Source organism: Mobula hypostoma, chromosome 1 (genome assembly GCF_963921235.1).
Source record: "Mobula hypostoma chromosome 1, sMobHyp1.1, whole genome shotgun sequence".
NCBI lineage: Eukaryota > Metazoa > Chordata > Chondrichthyes > Myliobatiformes > Myliobatidae > Mobula > Mobula hypostoma.
The window spans coordinates 200162179-200183056 of record NC_086097.1 but is presented as its reverse complement, the minus strand read 5'-3'; the positions used below and the strand labels follow the sequence as shown (position 1 = coordinate 200183056).

Sequence of the window (20878 nt, the reverse complement as noted above, 5' to 3'; positions counted from 1 at the left end):
CTTATATTCCAATGTCCCTGTTCTACAGCGTCCCCCCGGGCCCTGCCATTCACTGTGTATGTCCTGGTTCATCTTCCCAAAATGAATCACTTCACACTTGTCTGAGTTAAGTTCCATCTCCCATTCCTTGCCCACTTTCTTAATAGATCTAAACCTTGTTATAAACTAAGGCAACTTTCTTCACATTCAATTGTGGTGTATCATCTGCAATTTGCCATTGACATTCTCATCCAAATTATTAATATATATAAAAGGGAAAGGAGTCTGAGATAGCATAAACAATTGATTTCTTTCCACTATGGACAATGGCAGAACTGTTGATACTTAAGTTGTTAAGTAACTCATTTAAGCTGTAATCTAAAAATGCCATACAATGTGGATGCATGACAGTAACTATGTGAATATGTTGTAGCCAATCAATACATCTCACAGAGCAATGGGTCCCTCTTGTGGTTTGTTGGAACATTGGCGGCTGGAGTAGTGATCTTGAGAAAGAAGCATTAACCAGAATTGTGTTCAAATATCATGATGATAAGGAGTTATACATGTAGAACCAGTCTTGACAGAGTCATCAGACTTAAGGCTATCACGTGAACTGAGAAGCTTTGAATTCTAGTATTCTTCTTTCTTAATGGTTGTCCAATTAATCTTAAAGAAAAATTCTGGTCCCTTGGGTTTAAGATAACCAAGGTATTTCAAGAGCGAAGAGCAGATTATAATGTCTGTCTTCACCCAGGATTTTGGGAGAAATCCTGTTCCGCTGAGCTTTTCTGCTTGTATATATTGTATGGAGCCATCTTACACCCAAGAATTGCAATTGGATTATCTTTTATTGTTGTCACATGTATTGAGATACTGTGACAAGTGCATTGAGAAAGTATAAGTAAAATGCTAACTGAATGCAGAATGAAATGAACAGCTACATTATACCACCATAAGACCATAAGACTACAGGAGCAGAATTAGGCCATATGGCCATTTGAGACTGCTCCACTGTTCAATCGTGGCTGATTTTTTCTCCCCTCCTCAACCCCACTCCCCAGCCTTCTCCCTGTAACCTTTCATGCCGTGTCCAATCAAGAACCTATCAATCTCTACCATAAAAACACAAAATGACCTGACCTCCACAGCTACTTGTGGTAATAAATTCCACAAATTCACCACACCCTGGCTAAAGAAATTTCTCCACATCTCTGTTTTAAATGGATGCCCCTCTACCTGGAGGCTGTGCCCTCTTGTCCTCGACACCCCCCCCCCCACCATAAGAAACATCCTTTCCACCACTCTGTCCAGGCCATTCAACATTACATTGAACCAGCAAAACAAAGAGAGAGAATTTGTTTTCTATATGTTGCAAACAAGGAGAATGAAACATTTTATTAAATAAACACTCTAAAACATATATTTTACTTCTGCTTTATTTAATGAACAATGGGAGCTATGCTAGCACAATACTACTGTGAGTCAAAATGTCACTCCCTCTTTTTCCCACATCATCTTCTCGGCCCTCTCCACTTACTGTTATTTAGGATTAGAATCCCAAGGAAGGAAGGGCATGATACTTCTGGTCAAGATGGTGCCTGCATACAACGCTCCTTCAGTCAACATCTTCAGGATATATTATGAAACCATAATATACTTCTTTTATGTCGTTTACATTTGCTTTTCATCTTGAATGTGATTCTGGAACTGTTGGAACCCATGATTTGCAGTTTGGAGTTACTTTGCGAGTTTCAGCGCTCTGCAGTCTCTGAGAGGATCCTGACAGGGAGAGGTAGTGTGCGGGAACATTGTGGAGAGAAAGCTATGGGGACTGGGTGCGTGCTGATGCTCGACTCCACTTTGCCAATTAAAGCTTCCATTTATTCACTGATTAATGTGACAAGGGAGATTGAAACATCGAGGCAAATGTGGAAGGTGAGTGCTTACTGCCTGTCTTTTTATCGCCGGGGGATTGCTCTGCTACGGAGAGGGAAGACTGCTGTTTGCTTGCTGGTGGAACGCTCTGCTGCTGGAGACGGAAGACTGCCATTTGATTGCTGGTGGGATTGCTCACTGCCGGAAAGGGAAGAGCCTACCATTGAGCCTGGAGAATGCTACCCCAGTTTTCTGCATTTTGGACATGGACTTGTAGAGTTTTTATCAGTCTTATAGTTTTTTATATTCTGTGATATTCATCTGATAATTCTTGTTTTTTTGTGTGTGGAGGAAGGGGGATTTGGGGTCAATGTGACTGTTTCATTTTTGTTCCTTTTTTTGTTCGGGGAGGAGGGATTTAAGGGTTGATGTTGGTGCTATCATTCTTTTCTTTCTTGGTTCCGTGTCTATCTGGAGAAGAAGTTGTTCAGCGTTGTATACTTTGATAATAAATGAACCTTTGAACCTTTAAAAATAGTGGTCTATAGTAGTTGCAGGCTGAATGTGTGAATTAACCCTTATAAGCTATTAATGGAAATTTATTGGCATGATTTTGTTTTAAAGGTACACATTAGCAGTTGCCAATACAGTCCAGAACAGTGCAGCACAGTTACAAGGTACATCAGCCCACAATGTCTGTCCAACCATACTGGCAATTTAAACTCTGCATCTGACTGAATTGATGTCTACTGCCCTCAATTCCCTGCTCGTTCATGTAACTATCTGAATTTCTCCTAATCATTACTGTCACATCTGCTTCCACAATTCCCCACCTCCCCTGACGGCATATTCCCGGTACCTACTACTCACTGAGTTAAACGTTTACCGTGTAACTCTCTTTTAAACTTTCCCCATCTCATCTTAATGCTGGGCCATTTGGTATATAATATTTCTACTCCAGGGGTATAGACTCTGTCCGTCCTCATGATTTTATAAACCTCTATCATTTAAACCCCCCTCCCCCATGTAACCTTTAACATTCCAGCCTCTCCTGACAGCTAGAACTCTAAACCAGGCAACATTCTGGTGAATCTTTTCTGCTCCCTCATTAACACCTCCACATCCTTCCTGTAAAGCAGGCAACATAATTTCTTGTTTTGTCTCTATTGCCTTCTTAAATAGAGAAACATTAGCTATTCTCCATTCCTTTGGGATCTTGTCTATGTCCAAAGAGGATGCAAAGAACTCTGTTAAGGCCCCAGCAATTTCTTGTCTTTCTTCTCTCAATAAGCTGGGATAGATCTCAAAAGGCATTAGGGATTTATCCACTTTCATGGGGTAGAACAGGAGCTCCCAACCTGGAATCCATAGACCCCCTTGCTTAATGGTATTGGTCCATGGCATAAAAAAGGTTGGGAATCCCGAGACTAGACCCAACATCTCCTTGACTTCATCATGATTTGGTATATCTATGTACTTCTTCCTGATCTTGCAATCCTCCACGTTTTTTTTGGTGAATACCATACCAATGCAAAGTACTTGTTTAGTTCCTTGCCCATTTTGTCTGACTCCAGGCATGAATTGTCTCTAAATTCAGTGTCATTTTAGGTTGCACTTAAAAGCCAGCCAAGTTTGGAGTCCAATAGAAATCAGGCACAGTATAGTTATCTGTAAATGATGTTAACCAACCAGATAGATTTTTACAAAAAGCCAGAGTTTTGTGGTCACCATTACTGATTCTAATTTTTCATTAGTGAGATTTGAACTTTTGTCTTTGAATCAGAACTCCAGGCCTCTGGGCTACTTATAATTATGCGATTACATTCACATCTTTTGAGGGAGTGCTCATTAATTAGCCGAATAGTTGAACAAACCCAACAGCCCAAATAGTATTGCGATTTTGTGAAAAGAACCTTTAGGTGTAACGTGGATTTTTGATACTGCTGTCAGAAGTCATCCACTTAGACATGATTTTTAAGGAAGAAAATTGTTTACTGTGGCAGTCAAATTCAGACTAACTGAAAGGATGTACCAACAAAGCAACACTATTACAGCTCAGCATGTTCTGTAGTTTGGAGCTTAACTCCAATGCCGTTCTGTAAGGAGTCTCTGTATGTCCTCCTGCTGGAATAATCTGGTTTTCTCCGGGTCCTCCAGTTTTCTCCCACAGTCCAAAAATGTATCAGGTTAATTGGTCATTATTTGAATGGAGATTTACAAAGTGCAAGCAGAATATTGAAGATAATGATGCTTACATTATAAATGCAGTAACTAAGTTTCCTTATATATAGTTTGCAGATCTTAATTGAGACACGTTTCACTCTTGTTGACATGTATCTACTTTGCTGATATAGTTAACCAAAAGACTGATTTTCCTGTAAGTATAGAAATGTATTATATAATGCATGTTACTATTAAATGAACTTTAATACTGATATGAAATAATGTTACATTTTTGTTTTGTGTTTCTGTTTTATCTCTGATGTTGGAAGTTAGAAATCTTTGTTTTTCACTTAACAGATTTTTATTAGTCCTTGGGTGCTTAATCCTGGCCATTTTGTCAACATTCATTGAATACGAGACACTCTCACAAGAATGGCTCCTAATACTGGTTAAGTAGAATTTAATTTTGTTGTATATTATAAAGCTAATCTTCTAGATTTAAAATTTGCTTTGATTAAGTTGGTTGTATGTGATTATGATCTTTTACGTATTTAAATTCAGAAATCTTCATTGAGTTACTATTCCAATTAATGATATAATTGATGGCATCATTCATTGATCGGTTTTCAAGAAGCCCAGCATTGCTTATATTGTTTGACTTAGTCTGACCAGACAGGAATCACTAAAGTAAGTGCTGAATAATAAACAGAGCAGAATTTAGCTTCATAGTGTTAAGGAGGAATGTTTTCTTTCAGAGGGCTGAATATATAAAATTCTGTCCCCTACCATACTGTGGAGATGGAGTCATTGCATATATTCAAGTCTGAGATAGAGTTTTGTAATCGAGGAGAGTCAAAAGTTTTGTGGATGGGGCAGGAAAATGTTGAAGCCGAGATCAGGTCAGGTATGATCCTGAATAATGAAACGGGCTCAATGGTTCCTTTTTTTGCTCCTTTTTCTTATGTTCACTCATTTAGTACATCATACTTCACTCCTTAAATTGTGTACCTCTTTAACTCTACACCTTTATATACAAGATTATTTAACACTCTTCAAACAACATCTCAACTGGCACACCTTCTCTAACACCTTGGTCACTGTCTCATCAAAACTACATCATTCACAATCATCATTTAATGAAATACATCACCCTATACATTATCTATATGTTACATGCATCACACAGTTCAATCTTATCTACATCCACACAACACTTACTTATATACTTAAATATATTTATCTTCCTCCTTCAACATACATCAGACATCCATATTCTACATACATTATACATTGATCATGCTCAAAATCTTCACACAATGACTATCTATCCCAGTCTTAATTTCCCTTATCTCTTTTCTTGATACATTACTTATCTAAACCTTTACTGCAATAACATATATCATTCAGCTCCATGTACATTATTCATCCATCCTTCTGTTACCTAACCTTTTTTACATCTAAATCTCTCATGCACTGTTTTAGTCACTGTTCTGCTGTACACCTTCATATGTTACTCATCAAATCCTCTGAATACATTATTCATTTGCTTCCCTTCATATATAATATCTGTTCCTCCACAAATGTCAGTCTCCATACACTAATCATCTACATAGTCTGCTCTCATTATCATTGATCCGTACATATTACACTTTTAAACATCATTTTTATTCTTTCATGGGATCTGAGTATCAAAGGTGGTTGCTGTCTCTAATGGTCCTCAAGAAATTCATGGTGAGCTATCTTCTGGAACTGTTAAAAGGACTTCTTCAGTATTGCTTGAGAAGGTTTTGGAGAGATTTGATAAAGTATTGATGAAGGAATTCTGATGTATTTATTAGTCAGGGTATCTTATGGTTTGGAGAAGAACGTGAAGTGTTGGTGTTCCTGTACATCTGCTCCATTGTCCGTGTTGTAGAAATCAGCAGTTTGGGATGTACTGTCAAAGAAGCTGTGTGGTGCGTCTTGTAGATAGTACAAAGTACTGCTGTGATGCACAATCTTGTTGAGGAGTTGAATGTTTCAGATGATTGATGAGGTGACAATTAACCACGCTGTTGTGTTCTGAACAGTGTGAAAGTCCTTCTTTGTTGTTTGAGCTGCTTATATTTGAGTGGAAAATATTCAGTCCCAATTCTCTCGTGGTTTATGGATGGTGGAAAAGCTTAAAGCAGTGAGCCATTTCCTGCTGAATATCCAGGATAGAGCAAGATTTTAGCCTAGTTGAATTTCTGATTAATGGTGACCACAGGATGTTCATTGGATGTTCATTTAGCAATTGTGATGCCTTTGAACAACAAGGAGTGATAACCAAATTCCCAATTGTTAGCAATAGTTTCAGTACTTGTGTACTATGAATGCTGTATGAAACATTTCTGGCTAAGGCCGAATGTAGAATGGTGGCAAAAAATGTTTCATAGTCTATGGATTTTTGAATTGAACTGAATATTGTATCATTATTGGTAAATGCTCACCCTGCCAACTTTCTAATAAAACGAAAGGCCATGAAACAGCCAAAGAGAGTTGCACGATTCTGAGGAACTCTTGATGTAGTCAGCACCCACATCACTCACCTGTACCTCCTAATGCCGACAGAACCCTTGTCTGTCTATTAGTCACCTTAAATGGTCCAGTATTTGCTTCAGTATTAACGTTCAGTGAGTGATTTCACTTGACATTCAAGAAATACTTTCTACTCCCAGAATGTCACAACGCTAATTCCAACAGCTATGCTTCACAGAACTTAACTACAAGTAAAAGTTTAGATTTGATTTTTATATCAAATTAAACAAGGTGTGACCAACTATTTTGAAATATGTAAACAGCCTGCATTTATGTAGAGTTTTACTTGTGATTTATCTCAGGTATTAAATTGCAATACTTTCCAATAAGCTGTGTGTCCTTTTTTTTAAACAGGAAGCTGTTACCATCGTGGTATTTGGCTTAGAGTTTTGCCTCAGGGTTTGGGCAGCTGGCTGCTGCTGTCGATACAGAGGATGGAGAGGCCGCCTGAAATTCATCAGGAAGCCATTATGTATTTTAGGTCAGTACTTGCTTTATTTATAGTAAAACATAAAGGAAACTTTATGTTAGATGGTGTAATGCAAAACTAATCTGGATGTTCAGGCTTTGTCACCATGTAAATGTGGATTGCTAACCCTAATAAACAAATGTAGTACTGCGAGAAAGGAAATACACATATTTAAATAGCTCATTCATAATGAGCAAGACTTTCTGATAAAAATAGCTGTAGGGATTATTTTATTGTAAGCCTGTTCACAGACTTCAGTGATTGTGCATGTTATAAGCCAGACATCCCACCTCTCCCGCATGTTCTGGGAGTCTCCCGCATGTTGATAGTGGCTCCCTGAGGCCCAGAAATTATATACAATATCTCGGAAATCGATTATTTGAGAGGGAGAGGGAGAGCGAGCATCCTGATTGGTCTCTCTTCGTGCTAAGAGTGGTCCCCAACCACCGGGCTGCGAGGAAATGATATGATTTGGCAATATGAAACGATATGAGTCAGCTGCACCTTTCCTCATTCCCTATCATGCCCACTGCTGAACTTGAACGCACGCGAGGTCATTACGCACGCGTCATCCATCTCAGCGCGGGAAGATCAACTCCTCGAGCTTGCAAATGACGGTAGGCTGAAAAGTATGTTTGACATAACATCTCTGCCGGCATTCTGGATCAAAGTCAAGGCTGAATATCCTGAGATAGCCATGGAAGCACTGAAAACGTTGCTTCCGTTTCCAGCATATCTCTGAGAAGCGGAGTTTTCTGCAATGAATGCAATGAAAACTAAATTGCGGAATAGACTGGACACAAGGAACCCCCTTCGAGTATCGCTGTCTCCCATCACCCCTCGATGGGACCGTCTTGTTGCAGGAAAACAAGCCCAGGGCTCCCACTGATTCAGTGATATTGGTGTGTTGCAATGATTTTATATGGTCATATGGAGAAAATATGTGCTGTGTGTTTAATATCCAAACGTTACTTAAAATGTTATGATGCTATTGACTTATAATTGACTTATCATGCGAGGAAAATATGCGCTGTGTGTTTAATATTAAATTCATTAGATAAACCCTTTTAGAAATGAAAATGAGTGTAGTAGCCACTTATAACTGACATATGGTTGACTTATCAGCTATATTCCAGTCATGATTAACATTCTCGCCCCTGGTCAGCCAGTCTGCAAGAATATTGTCAATATTAAACTGGTCCACGGTGCAAAAAAGGTTGGGGACCCCTGCTAAGTAGACCTATCAGCTTTTTCTGTGGGTGGACTTTACAGTCAACCTCAAAAATAATGACAGTGTTGCTCGCTGCACCGTTTGCAACAGTGACTTTTCTATTGCCCATGGTGGGTTAAAATGTAAAAGACATGTTGAGGTGAGTTTAACAGGTGTCATTCATTCATTAGCATAGCTAACATTATTTAAACTAGCTAGCTGGCTGCTAAGGAGCTACCCGATAGATGTCCTGCGTGATGAGGCCAAACTCCCTGTAGACTTGCTCAAAGTTGTAATAGAATAGACATGATAATATAATATAAGTACATATTTTCATGTCACATTTTCTGTATGTACCCAACTTGGTTTACAGATTAGACAAAATCACTTAGGGCGGGGGGAGGTGGATATGGGGTTGCGGGGGGCGGGGGTGCTACCTCCCTGAAGTGAGTTATTGCAGGGTGGGATGTCTGTATAAGCTGTATATGACCTGTCACGTACCCCGTGACGGGGATAAAGAAACCAGCAGAAATAGAAACCACTTTGGAGTCCAATATTGCTATAAACTACTAATATTTATTAGTAACTACCCAAGACAGTAATATAAATGTAGATAAATCAAACAGGTTAGCAATGATTATATATAAAAGTAAGTGTGGAATATATGTATGAAAACCAAGCTTCTTTAAGTCTAGGGGTAAAAATATACAGTCTTATGATGTTGAGTAAAGTTCAATTCTGTTCTGTTCATGGTATGTAGTTGAATAGTGATGGAGAGAGAGAGTGAGTTGAGTGTTCAGGTGAGCTGCTGTCATCGATTTCCTCATCGTCCTCCGAAGTCCTTCACCAGTCACCGACTGTGACTTTAACAAGGTTTTCTTGTGGTGGAGCTATCACCCCAGCAAGGGTGGACACATAGACAACTCCCCACCAGTCAACCCCTTCTCCTTCACCGGAATAGCAATTTGGATCAATCCACTTGATCGATCCTCCAAAACCCACTTTCTCTGTGGGCACAACAATTCTCATTCAGTGTCCAGATCATCTGTCTGAGGTCTGTATCATCTGACCTCCTACTTATCTCTCCAGGCTGAGCATCACCTGTCATTCAAAGAGTCCCTCCTTCCTTTGTCTGTAAAAAAATACAAGCAGGCAAACTGTCCTTGAAAGTAACATCAACAATCTGCCTTCGGTCACCATAGCAACTTACGAGCTGCTCGGTGCTGTTTCCAACTCCAAACTCAGTAGAAATCCAAAGTTACTTCCAATGCCTTAAAGTGACAGTCCAACCGTTAATCTTTGTCTCTCTCTCTCTCTTTTCAAAAGCAACATATCGGTAGTAAATAACTCTCTCTCTGTCTCTCTTCAAACAGTTAATAGGGGCACTCCTGGATCCCCTCACACTCCCCTTCCAAAGGGAAAAAAAAAATTGTCGAAGATGATTTTTTTTTAAATGTCTATCACGGGGTTTTAAAGAATACAGGGAAAAAACATCAGATGACAAGGCAAAAATGGTTACAGTTTCCAACTTAACATCGGGATAAGCAATCAGCTATGATGTTATCAGTACCTTTTATATGTTTGATTTTTAAGTCACCTTCCTGCAATATCGGACTCCAATTTAACAACCTTCTATTCTCATCCTTCATCTTAGTTGGAAACACCAGCGGATTGTGATCTGTGTAAATCACAAGAGGTCTTTGGGCAGGACAAGTATAAACCTCAAAACGTTGTAAGGCCAGAATAAGTGCCAATAACTCCTTCTCAACAGTTGAATAATTTTTCCGGTTCACATTAAATTTCTTTGAGAAATAAGCTACTGGATGTTCAATGTCATCCACTCCCTTCTGTAACAGTACTGCCCCAGCAGCTTCGTCACTAACACCTGTTGTTATAGAAAATGGCTTTGAAAAGTCAGGTGCTTTGAGCACAGGATGATAACCCAGGATGGTTTCCAGACGTTCAAATGCCTCCTGGCAAAGGTGACTCCATTCAAATCTTTCACTCTTCCCCAGGAGTTTTGTTAGGGGAAGAGCGATGTCAGCAAAGTTCTTACATAACTTATGATAATACCCAACCATCCCTAAAAACCTTCTTAGAGCTTTCTTGCTAGTTAGAACAGGAACTTCAGGAATAGCTTGAACCTTGGCCTGTACAGGAGCCAGTTGGCGTTAGCCCACCACATAACCCAGACATGTAACTATGGCATGGCCAAACTCACTTTTAGCGAGGTTCACAGTAAGAGTGGCCTTGGAAGGTGGCCTTGTCAAACTGTTTTTCTACAGCTGCAATATGCTCTTCCCACGTGTCATTCCAGACCACTAGGTCATCAATATAGGCCTCTGTGTTTTCTAACCCTCTAATCACCGAGTTGATTATTCTTTGAAATGTTTCTAGAGGATTTTTCATCCCGAAGTGTAAAACATTGTATGCATACAGTCTAGACAGTGTCACAAATGCTGATAACTCTTTAGCCCTCTCTATTAAAGGAACACCCCAGTATCCTTTTAACAAGTAAATCTTAATAAGGCATTTAGCCTTCCCCACTCTATCAGTACCGTTATCCATTCCTTTCTTTGTTCTTTCTTGTTTCTAATTTCTTCTTCACTCATTTTACTTTCCTCAAAGTTCACTCTGTGAAGATGCTATTTCATAGACTGGGCTAAATTCATAATGATGTCATGCACTGCACCTGTGCACCAATTCAATACACCAATTAGTCCTTTTACTTGTTTTTTCAGTTTTGGGTCCAACTGGTGGACCTTATCAGTAATATTTTTCAAAACAGTAGAATTCTGACATCCAGGTGAGTCTAGATTCAATGAGTAATTCCATTATCAGATTTCACAACTCCATTTTGTTCTACAACAATTCTCCCAGCTGCAATTCCAGTAAACAAGTGTCTTATTTTGACTCGACCATTTTGTAAACTTTCCTTGGCAAAGTCACAAAGCTTATTAAATCCCTTCCAGAGTTCTCTGAGTAGGGTCAAAGGTCCTTTTGGCCTGTAACTGAACACAGGTTCCAAACAAATTACCCTTCACTGCCTTTTGAATCGAATGTCCAACACTAAATAAGAAGAGGGGAACCCCCTTGTTCCAATTTTCCTCATTTCTCACACAATGTGCTTTAATCATTGTCTTAAGAGTTGAGTTCAGCCGTTCCAAGGCTCCCTTAGACTCTGTGTGATACGTAAATGACACCATGTGTTTAGCTTCTAATTCTCTAGCTATCCCCTGGAACGTTCTCAAAGTAAAGTTATTACCCCGGTCAAATTGAATTTCTTTGGGCAGACCTGCCAGTGTGTAAAACTTACTGTATGCTGTTACCACAGTCTTGGTCTCAGTGTTTTCAAAAGACATTGCTTCAGGGGACCAAGACACAGCACACACAATTGTTAACACATACTGATAATCAGCTGCAGTCTTTTGCCATGGGCCCACACAATTCACTACATCATTCCTTAAACTAGGCCAGTAAAGTTCCTTCACAATCCTATTCACTGTCTCTCTCACTCCATGCTGTAAGCCACGTTTAAAATTTCAGCCCTGTAACCTTTCAAAACCACCACGTGACTTGCAGGCACAGTGGCTGGTCTCCACTTCCTCATCAACACCCCATCTTTAAGGTAATATCCCACTGACTCTCTCTGAACCTCCTCTCCTGTGAGAGCTATCTCTCTTAAAGCCACCATTCCAGAATCTCGCTTCTGTTCCTCGGTACATTCCTTTCTCAATAAAGACAAACCTTTCCTATACACCTTACTCTTATCAATTGTACTCTTAAGTCCTGCTGAAATCTGGAAGGTAGAAAAGTCTGTGACACATCATAATTTAAACCTTTGGTTTTTCTATTGTAGGTCTCAATAGCAACTTTACTCATCAGCTGAATTGCTGAAACACTCTTATCTTGGAGAGCTGTCAACATGCATCCATTGTTTATGAAATTCAGTATCATCATCAGGCTGATGAGAATTACGTAAACATTATGAAAGAGGCTAACCAATCTCTTTATCAAGTTTCTCCGACCTTCACTGCGCCTTGCTTCCATAGCATTACACTGAATAACAGTATGACCTTGCAGGTGCTCAAATGTCCAAACAAAATTCAACAAACTAGCGCATCCTGTCTCAGCAGGCCTTTGTCCTGCAAGCAGGGTCAAAGGTCGCGCAACCAATCCAACCTTTTCCATCACTTTAACCAAAAGTCCAGGAACAACACTTTTTCCATTATTTTCAACAAAACTGAACTCACCAATTTCCACTTCATGACCAACTTGTAAAACATGGTCAAATACAAATAACTGAGAATCCTCACATTCCACTGGTACCAAGGTTAACCCCTTATTCACTGAACCAAGATCATCTGACACACTAAAACTGCGTTCCCTTTCAACCAAGTCAGACACCTCAGACCTTAACTGAGTTTCAACACAAAGTTCACTACTCTGTGAATCCACAGGTCCTTCACCAACCCGAACACATTCAATCGGAACAACTGCCTCTTCTGGGCTGTCATCACTTGTCCTAGTTTCAAATTCAAGGTCATCTTGAACCTCCCAGCTATTCTCTGGCCAACTCTTTTCTGGAGTAAACTCAACCTCATGGGTTAAAACTTCTTCGTCTGCTTTCTTATCAAACCCCTTCAGGGTAGGGGCATCCTCTGCCACTGGGTATGCCCTTATCTCATCAGGAACACAACTTTTAAATTCATCACACAAAACTAGCCCTTCCGAGCTGTAAAAATCATCAGGGTCCGACTCTAAACCTCTTTGCTGCAACCTCTCCCTTTTAAACTGTCTCTGCCTTTCTGCCACGTGATCTTCACGTTGCCATTTCTCCCTCTCAAGCTGTCTCTTTCTTTCTGCCTCCCTAGCCTCTCTCTGGAGCTGTTTTAATTTCAGTTCATGCTCCCTCCTTAATATTTCCAACTGAAGCTGAAACTCATCCGCAGTAGGTTCACCTTCCACGAACAACTCTAACGCCTCCTCACCAAATGTTCCCTTTCGTTCGAATTTCTACTTTCGTCATACCTCTCTTTACCTCAACTTTCAATTCTTTAGCCATGTCCCGCAACTTATACTTTTTAGTTAACTTCAAAGTCACCAGGTCTGGTGATTTCAGAAATCCCACAACATCCATTTCTGCTGTTTTTCCACACAACCATATCAAAAGTCCCAATCAAAAGGGATTTTCCCCAATCAATTCAAACCAGCCTCCCGACCAATTTGTTCATATCCTGGACGAGCCCCCAATTTATGTCACGTACCCGTGACGGGGATAAAGAAACCAGCAGAAATAGAAACCACTTTGGAGTCCAATATTGCTATAAACTACTAATATTTATTAGTAACTACCCAATACAGTAATATTAATGTAGATAAATCAAACAGGTTAGCAATGATTATATATAAAAGTAAGTGTGGAATATATGTATGAAAACCAAGCTACTTTAAGTCTGGGGTAAAAAGATACAGTCTTATGATTATGTTAGTCCTGACGAAGGGTCTCGGCCTGAAACGTCGACTGTACCTCTTCCTATAGATGCTGCCTGGCCTGCTGCGTTCACCAGCAATTTTGATGTGTGTTACAGTCTTATGATGTTGAGTAAAGTTCAGTTCAGTTCATGGTATGTAGTTGAATAGCGATGGAGAGAGAGAGAGAGAGTGAGTTGAGTCTTCAGGTGAGCTACTGTCGTCGATTTCCTCGTCATCCTCCGAAATCCTTCACAAGTCACCGACTGTGACTTTAACCAGGAGGACCGGTTTTCCCATGGTGGAGCTATCACCCTGGCAAGGGTGGGCACATAGACAACTCCCCACCAGTCAACCCCTTCTCCTTCACTGTAATAGCAATTTGGATCGATCCGCCTGATCGATCCTCCAAAAGCCACTTTCTCTGCGGCCACAACAATGCTCATTCAGTGTCCAGATCATGTGTCTGAGGTCTGGATCATCTGACCTCCTATTTATTTCTCCAGGCTGAGCATCACCTGTCATTCAAAGAGTCCCTCCTTCCTTTGTCTGTAAAGAAATGCGAGCAGGCAACAAGTCCTTGAAAGTAACATCAACAATCTGCCTTCGGTCACCATAGCAACTTTTGAGCCTCTCGGTGCTGTTTCCAACTCCAAACTCAGTAGAAATCCAAAGTTATTTCCAATGCCTTAAAGTGACTGTCCAACCGTTAATCTTCGTCTCTCTCTCTCTCTTTTCAAACGTAACATATCGGTGGTAAATAACTCTCTCTCTGTCTCTCTTCAAACAGTTAATAGGGGCACTCCTGGATCCCCTCACGGACATAGAAACATAGAAACATAGAAAATAGGTGCAGGAGTAGGCCATTCGGCCCTTCGAGCCTGCACCGCCATTTATTATGATCATGGCTGATCATCCAACTCAGAACCCTGCACCAGCCTTCCCTCCATACCCCCTGCCCCCCGTAGCCACAAGGGCCATAGCTAACTCCCTCTTAAATATAGCCAATGAACTGGCCTCAACTGTTTCCTGTGGCAGAGAATTCCACAGATTCACCACTCTGTGTGAAGAAGTTTTTCTTAATCTCAGTCCTAAAAGGCTTCCCCTCTATCCTCAAACTGTGACCCCTCGTTCTGGACTTCCCCAACATCGGGAACAATCTTCCTGCATCTAGCCTGTCCAATCCCTTTAGGATCTTATACGTTTCAATCAGATCCCCCCTCAATCTTCTAAATCCCAACGAGTACAAGCCCAATTCATCCAGTCTTTCTTCATATGAAAGTCCTGCCATCCCAGGAATCAATCTGGTGAACCTTCTTTGTACTCCCTCTATGGCAAAGATGTCTTTCCTCAGATTAGGGGACCAAAACTGCACACAATACTCCAGGTGTGGTCTCACCAAGGCCTTGTACAACTGCAGTAGTACCTCCCTGCTCCTGTACTAGAATCCTCTTGCTATAAATGCCAGCATACCATTCGCCTTTTTCACCGCCTGCTGTACCTGCATGCCCACTTTCAATGACTGGTGTATAATGACACCCAGGTCTCGTTGCACCTCTCCTTTTCCTAATCGGCCACCATTCAGATAATAATCTGTTTTCCTATTTTTGCCACTAAAGTGGATAACTTCACATTTATCCACATTAAATTGCATCTGCCATGAATTTGACCACTCACCCAACCTATCCAAATCACCCTGCATCCTCTTAGCATCCTCCTCACTGCTAACACTGCCACCCAGCTTCGTGTCATCCGCAAACTTGGAGATGCTGCATTTAATTCCCTCATCCAAGTCATTAATATATATTGTAAACAACTGGGGTCCCAGCACTGAGCCTTGCGGTACCCCACTAGTCACCGCCTGCCATTCTGAAAAGGTCCCGTTTATTCCCACTCTTTGCTTCCTGTCTGCTAACCAATTCTCCACCCACACCAATACCTTACCCCCAATAGCGTGTGCTTTAAGTTTGCACACTAATCTCCTGTGTGGGACCTTGTCAAAAGCCTTTTGAAAATCCAAATATACCACATCCACTGGTTCTCCCCTATCCACTCTACTAGTTACATCCTCAAAAAATTCTATGAGATTCGTCAGACATGATTTTCCTTTCACAAATCCATGCTGACTTTGTCCGATCATTTCACCGCTTTCCAAATGCGCTGTTATCACATCCTTGATAACTGACTCCAGCAGTTTCCCCACCACCGACGTTAGGCTAACCGGTCTATAATTCCCCGGTTTCTCTCTCCCTCCTTTTTTAAAAAGTGGAGTTACATTAGCCACCCTCCAATCCTCAGGAACTAGTCCAGAATCTAACGAGTTTTGAAAAATTATCACTAATGCATCCACTATTTCTTGGGCTACTTCTTTAAGCACTCTAGGATGCAGACCATCTGGCCCTGGGGATTTATCTGCCTTCAATCCCTTCAATTTACCTAACACCACTTCCCTACTAACATGTATTTCGCTTAGTTCCTCCATCCCACTGGACCCTCTGTCCCTTACTATTTCTGGAAGATTATTTATGTCCTCCTTAGTGAAGACAGAACCAAAGTAACTATTCAATTGGTCTGCCATGTCCTTGCTCCCCATAATCAATTCACCTGTTTCTGTCTGCAGGGGACCTACATTTGTCTTTACCAGTCTTTTCCTTTTTACATATCTATAAAAGCTTTTACAGTCCGTTTATATGTTCCCTGCCAGTTTTCTCTCAATCTTTTTTCCCCTTCCTAATTAAGCCCTTTGTCCTCCTCTGCTGAACTCTGAATTTCTCCCAGTCCTCAGGTGAGCCACTTTCTCTGGCTAATTTGTATGCTTCTTCTTTGGAATTGATACTATCCCTAATTTCTCTTGTCAGCCACGGGTGCACTACCTTCCTTGATTTATTCTTTTGCCAAACTGGGATGAACAATTGTTGTAGTTCATCCATGCAACCTTTAAATGCTTGCCATTGCATATCCACCGTCAATCCTTTAAGTGTCATTTGCCAGTCTATCTTAGCTAATTCACATCTCATACCTTCAAAGTTACCCCTCTTTAAGTTCAGAACCTTTGTTTCTGAATTAACTATGTCACTCTCCATCTTAATGAAGAATTCCACCATATTATGGTCACTCTTACCCAAAGGGCCTCTCATGACAAGATCGCTAATTAACCCTTCCTCATTGCTCAAAACCTAGTCCAGAATAGCCTGCTCTCTAGTTGGTTCCTCGACATGTTGGTTCAAAAAACCATCCCGCATACATTCCAAGAAATCCTCTTCCTCAGCACCTTTACCAATTTGGTTCACCCAGTCTACATGTAGATTGAAGTCACCCATTATAACTGCTGTTCCTTTATTGCACACATTTCTAATTTCCTGTTTAATACCATCTCCGACCTCACTACTACTGTTAGGTGGCCTGTACACAACTCCCACCAGCGTCTTCTGCCCCTTGGTGTTACGCAGCTCTACCCATATCGATTCCACGTCTTCCCGGCTTATGTCCTTGCTTTCTATTGCGTTAATCTCTTCTTTAACCAGCAACGCCACCCCACCTCCCCTTCCTTCATGTCTATCCCTCCTGAATATTGAATATCCCTGAACGTTGAGCTCCCATCCCTGGTCACCCTGGAGCCATGTCTCTGTGATCCCAACTATATCATAATCATTAATAACAATCTGCACTTTCAATTCATCCACCTTATTACGAATGCTCCTTGCATTGACACATAAAGCCTTCAGGCGCTCTTTTACAACTCTCTTAGCCCTTATAAAATTATGTTGAAAAGTGGCCCTTTTTAATGCTTGCCCTGGATTTGTCGGCCTGCCACTTTTACTTTTCTCCTTTGTATTTTTTGCTTCTACCCTCACTTTACACCCCTCTGTCTCTCTGCACTGGTTCCCATCCCTCTGTTGTGAACTAATCTCCTCACGCCTAGCCTCTTTAATTTGATTCCCACCCCCCAAACATTCTAGTTTAAAGTCACCTCAGTAGCCCCCGCTAATCTCCCTGCCAGGATATTGGTCCCCCTAGGATTCAAGTGTAACCCGTCCTTTTTGTACAGGTCACGCCTGCGCCAAAAGAGGTCCCAATGATCCAAAAACTTGAATCCCTGCCCCCTGCTCCAATCCCTCAGCCACGCATTTATCCTCCACCTCATCGCATTCCTACTCTCACTGTCGCGTGGCACAGGCAGTAATCCCGAGATTACTACCTTTGCGGTCCTTTTTCTCAACTCCCTTCCTAGCTCCCTATATTCTCCTTTCAGGACCTCATCCCTTTTCCTACCTATGTCATTGGTACCTATATGTACCACGACCTCTGGCTCCTCACCCTCCCACTTCAGGATATCTTGGACATGATCAGAAATATCCCGGACCTTAGTGATTCAGTCAGTCTGAACTGTATATCATGGTAGTGAACCAATCCTATTGAAGGCACACTAATGGGCACCTAACAATTTGAAAGGACAAGTGCTGTTATATTCAATTAATTGTCATATCATATAAATTACAAATTTTTCAAATTCAACATTTAAGAGATGTTTGGATAATAGTGGGTTTGGAGAGCTATGTCCGGCTGCCAGCTGATGGGAATAGGCAGTTTAAATGGCTCGGCAGGGACTAGATGGGCTGAAGGGCCTGTTTATACACTGTGCATTTCTATGACCCTATAAAGAGGAATGCTTCAATGAGATTTTAGAAAGAAGGACAGACAGAAAGACAAAAGAAGCAGAAATTTTTAAAAAGTTATATTTTTCTTTCATACCAATGATGATTAAATATGAAAGAGATTCTGGAGCTGATAGGTTGTTTGGCAGTAGTTAAGACATATTACATTGTTAAATGGACTTACACCAGCATGCCTAACAAGTCTTAATCTAGTGACACTTATTGGCAGGATAGGTCTTTATGTGTCAAGTAAGTGGAGCATTTTCATGCCATACCATGCATTTCAGCCTTTTATTGAAAGGCATATGTGAGGGCAGGCCATTTCATACAGCAACTGCTTAACCTTCACTCAGAATGTACAGATACTGGTAATTGCATTGCTATGTGCAGTTCACAGACTTTAGTTGTGATACATACAAGACGCTAGAGGAACTCAGGTTTAAGATGGTGCTGGTGAAGCACAGCGATGACTTGCTGAGAGCAAACAAAATAAACAAAACTATAAATTACTGTATTAATCACACTTATATATCAGACATGATCACTGACTGTAACTTCCCTTTCGGAACTGAGCTTTTGAACCACCGGCGCAACCTGGCATTTTTGTGTTGTAAATGGAAATCTCGAAGGTGCAGGACGGTTGTGCCATGGTGTGAATGCGTCAAATCGAGGCAGCATGGCCCAGGCCCAAGGATGCTGAATGAACCAATGTTTGACTATTGATGGAGCGGACCTGGAACCGATTCGAGGCGGCAGACTGAGACAATTCAGAGTCAAGGCGTCAGGCCCCAGGCCTGGGTCTGAGAGCAAAGAACAGACTGAGGTTTGGCCAATTTAAATGCTGGACCAGATTGAAAAAGTCAGGGTGTTGGGTCTGGGGGCAAGGAATGGGCCAATGTTCAGCTCGCTGCAACACGAGGTTTAATTTCTGTGCTGAACTGAGGTTGTGGCCTGTAACTAGCAGGCTCTTGGATCACTTGCAACTGGTTTTGTGGCTGTGTACTTACTTTCGTGAACTTCAGTTCAGAATGTTATTTGCTTTCTTTTATTATTTGCATTGTTTTTTTCTACACGTTAGATGTTTGCTGGTCTTCCTTTTTTTAACGGGTTCTTGGTGAATCTCAAGGTTGCATATGCTATATATACTTCAATAATATAATTAGATCTTTGAATAAACAGTCAACATTTCATGATAAAGGGTCTTAGCCTGAAACATTGACTGTTTGTCTCTTTCCATCGATACTGCCTGATCTGCTGAGTTCCTCCAGCATTTTGTATGTGTGACTCTGGATGCCCAGCAACTGTTTCTTGTTTTATGATTGGTTGGATTGTGGAATTCACTTATTATGATTGGTTAAGGTGATGTGCAGTTCATACAAATTCCAGATGCTTTGTAGACAGATTTGTACTTTGCCATTGAATGGATGGTAAGAATCTCTAGAGCAAAATCTCTCACAAGGTTTTTGATTAACGTATGTGTGCAAGTATTACATGAATCATTAGAAAGTGGTGCCATAGACTCGGAAGGTGTTGAATCATTGGAAAGTGGTGCCATAGACTCGGAAGGTGTTGAATCATTGTGGATAGAGCTAAGAAACTGCAAGGGTAAAAAGACCCTGCTTGGAGTAGTATACAGACCCCCAAACAGTAGTAAGTATGTTACCTACAGGTTACAACGGGAGATAAAAAATGCATGCTGTTACGTACCCCGTGACGGGTTAAAGAACCAGCAGAGATGGAAAGCACTTTGGATGTCACAATGGGGGCCGGCATTGGGAGCAAGGGTGGACCCAAATGCAAGACACATCTTGTGAGGTTAATTAAATTTAGTTTGTTGTTCGATACCAGGAGAGCAAGGCAGGAGCAGGAATAGCGAATTGGACAAGGACTCAGGACTATGATTAGGCTGGGATTAAGGGTCTGGACTAGGACTCGGAATCGGATCCCAAAACTAGAGGCGACATGAAGAGGCTACAGTACGGACTCCGATCCAGGGACTGGGCAAGGACCCAGTACCTGGGTCTTGCCTCGGGCTCGGACCCCAGAACCAGGCATGGACATGACATGGGCTAGGGAGGGGAGGAACGTGGAAAAACAGAGCTTCGGTCTTGGGAGAGCAGGTATCTGGAACCATGGACACATACACAGAACACAGAGTCGGGACCTCTCCTTGGGTACAGGACAGAGGGCCAGGACTCACACACAGAACAGAGAGCCGGGACCCCTCCTTGGGTACAGGACATAGGGCCGGGACTCATGACCCCCCGCATGGCAACGGCAAGACGGCCTGACACCCCATGGAGGTGAGGACAAGACAAGACAAGACATGACCCCCCCGCGGGGCAACGGCAAAATGGCCTGACTTGCCCCACGGAGGCGAGGACAAGATAAGACCAACACGAAAAAACACCAGACAGTACCTATCTAGGTCTGGCGATAGAACTACTAAGTACAGGTGAGGGCTGCAGACAAGGGCTAGAGGTGAGAAGGGCA

The 20878-nt window shown here is 41.4% G+C and overlaps 1 protein-coding gene across 2 annotated transcripts in view; it reads left to right on the top strand.

Moving 5' to 3' along the window:
- The window catches only part of kcnq3 (potassium voltage-gated channel, KQT-like subfamily, member 3), a 398022-nt gene that overhangs the window by 252516 nt on the left and 124628 nt on the right, over positions 1 to 20878 (top strand). The window contains exons 2-3 of one of the 2 annotated variants that reach the window (XM_063041574.1): positions 4378 to 4468; positions 6934 to 7060. In XM_063041574.1, coding sequence (XP_062897644.1) covers positions 4378 to 4468; positions 6934 to 7060 — 218 coding nt within the window. The remainder of the gene's footprint in view (positions 1 to 4377; positions 4469 to 6933; positions 7061 to 20878) is intronic. The other variant, XM_063041583.1, reaches the window with a different exon arrangement.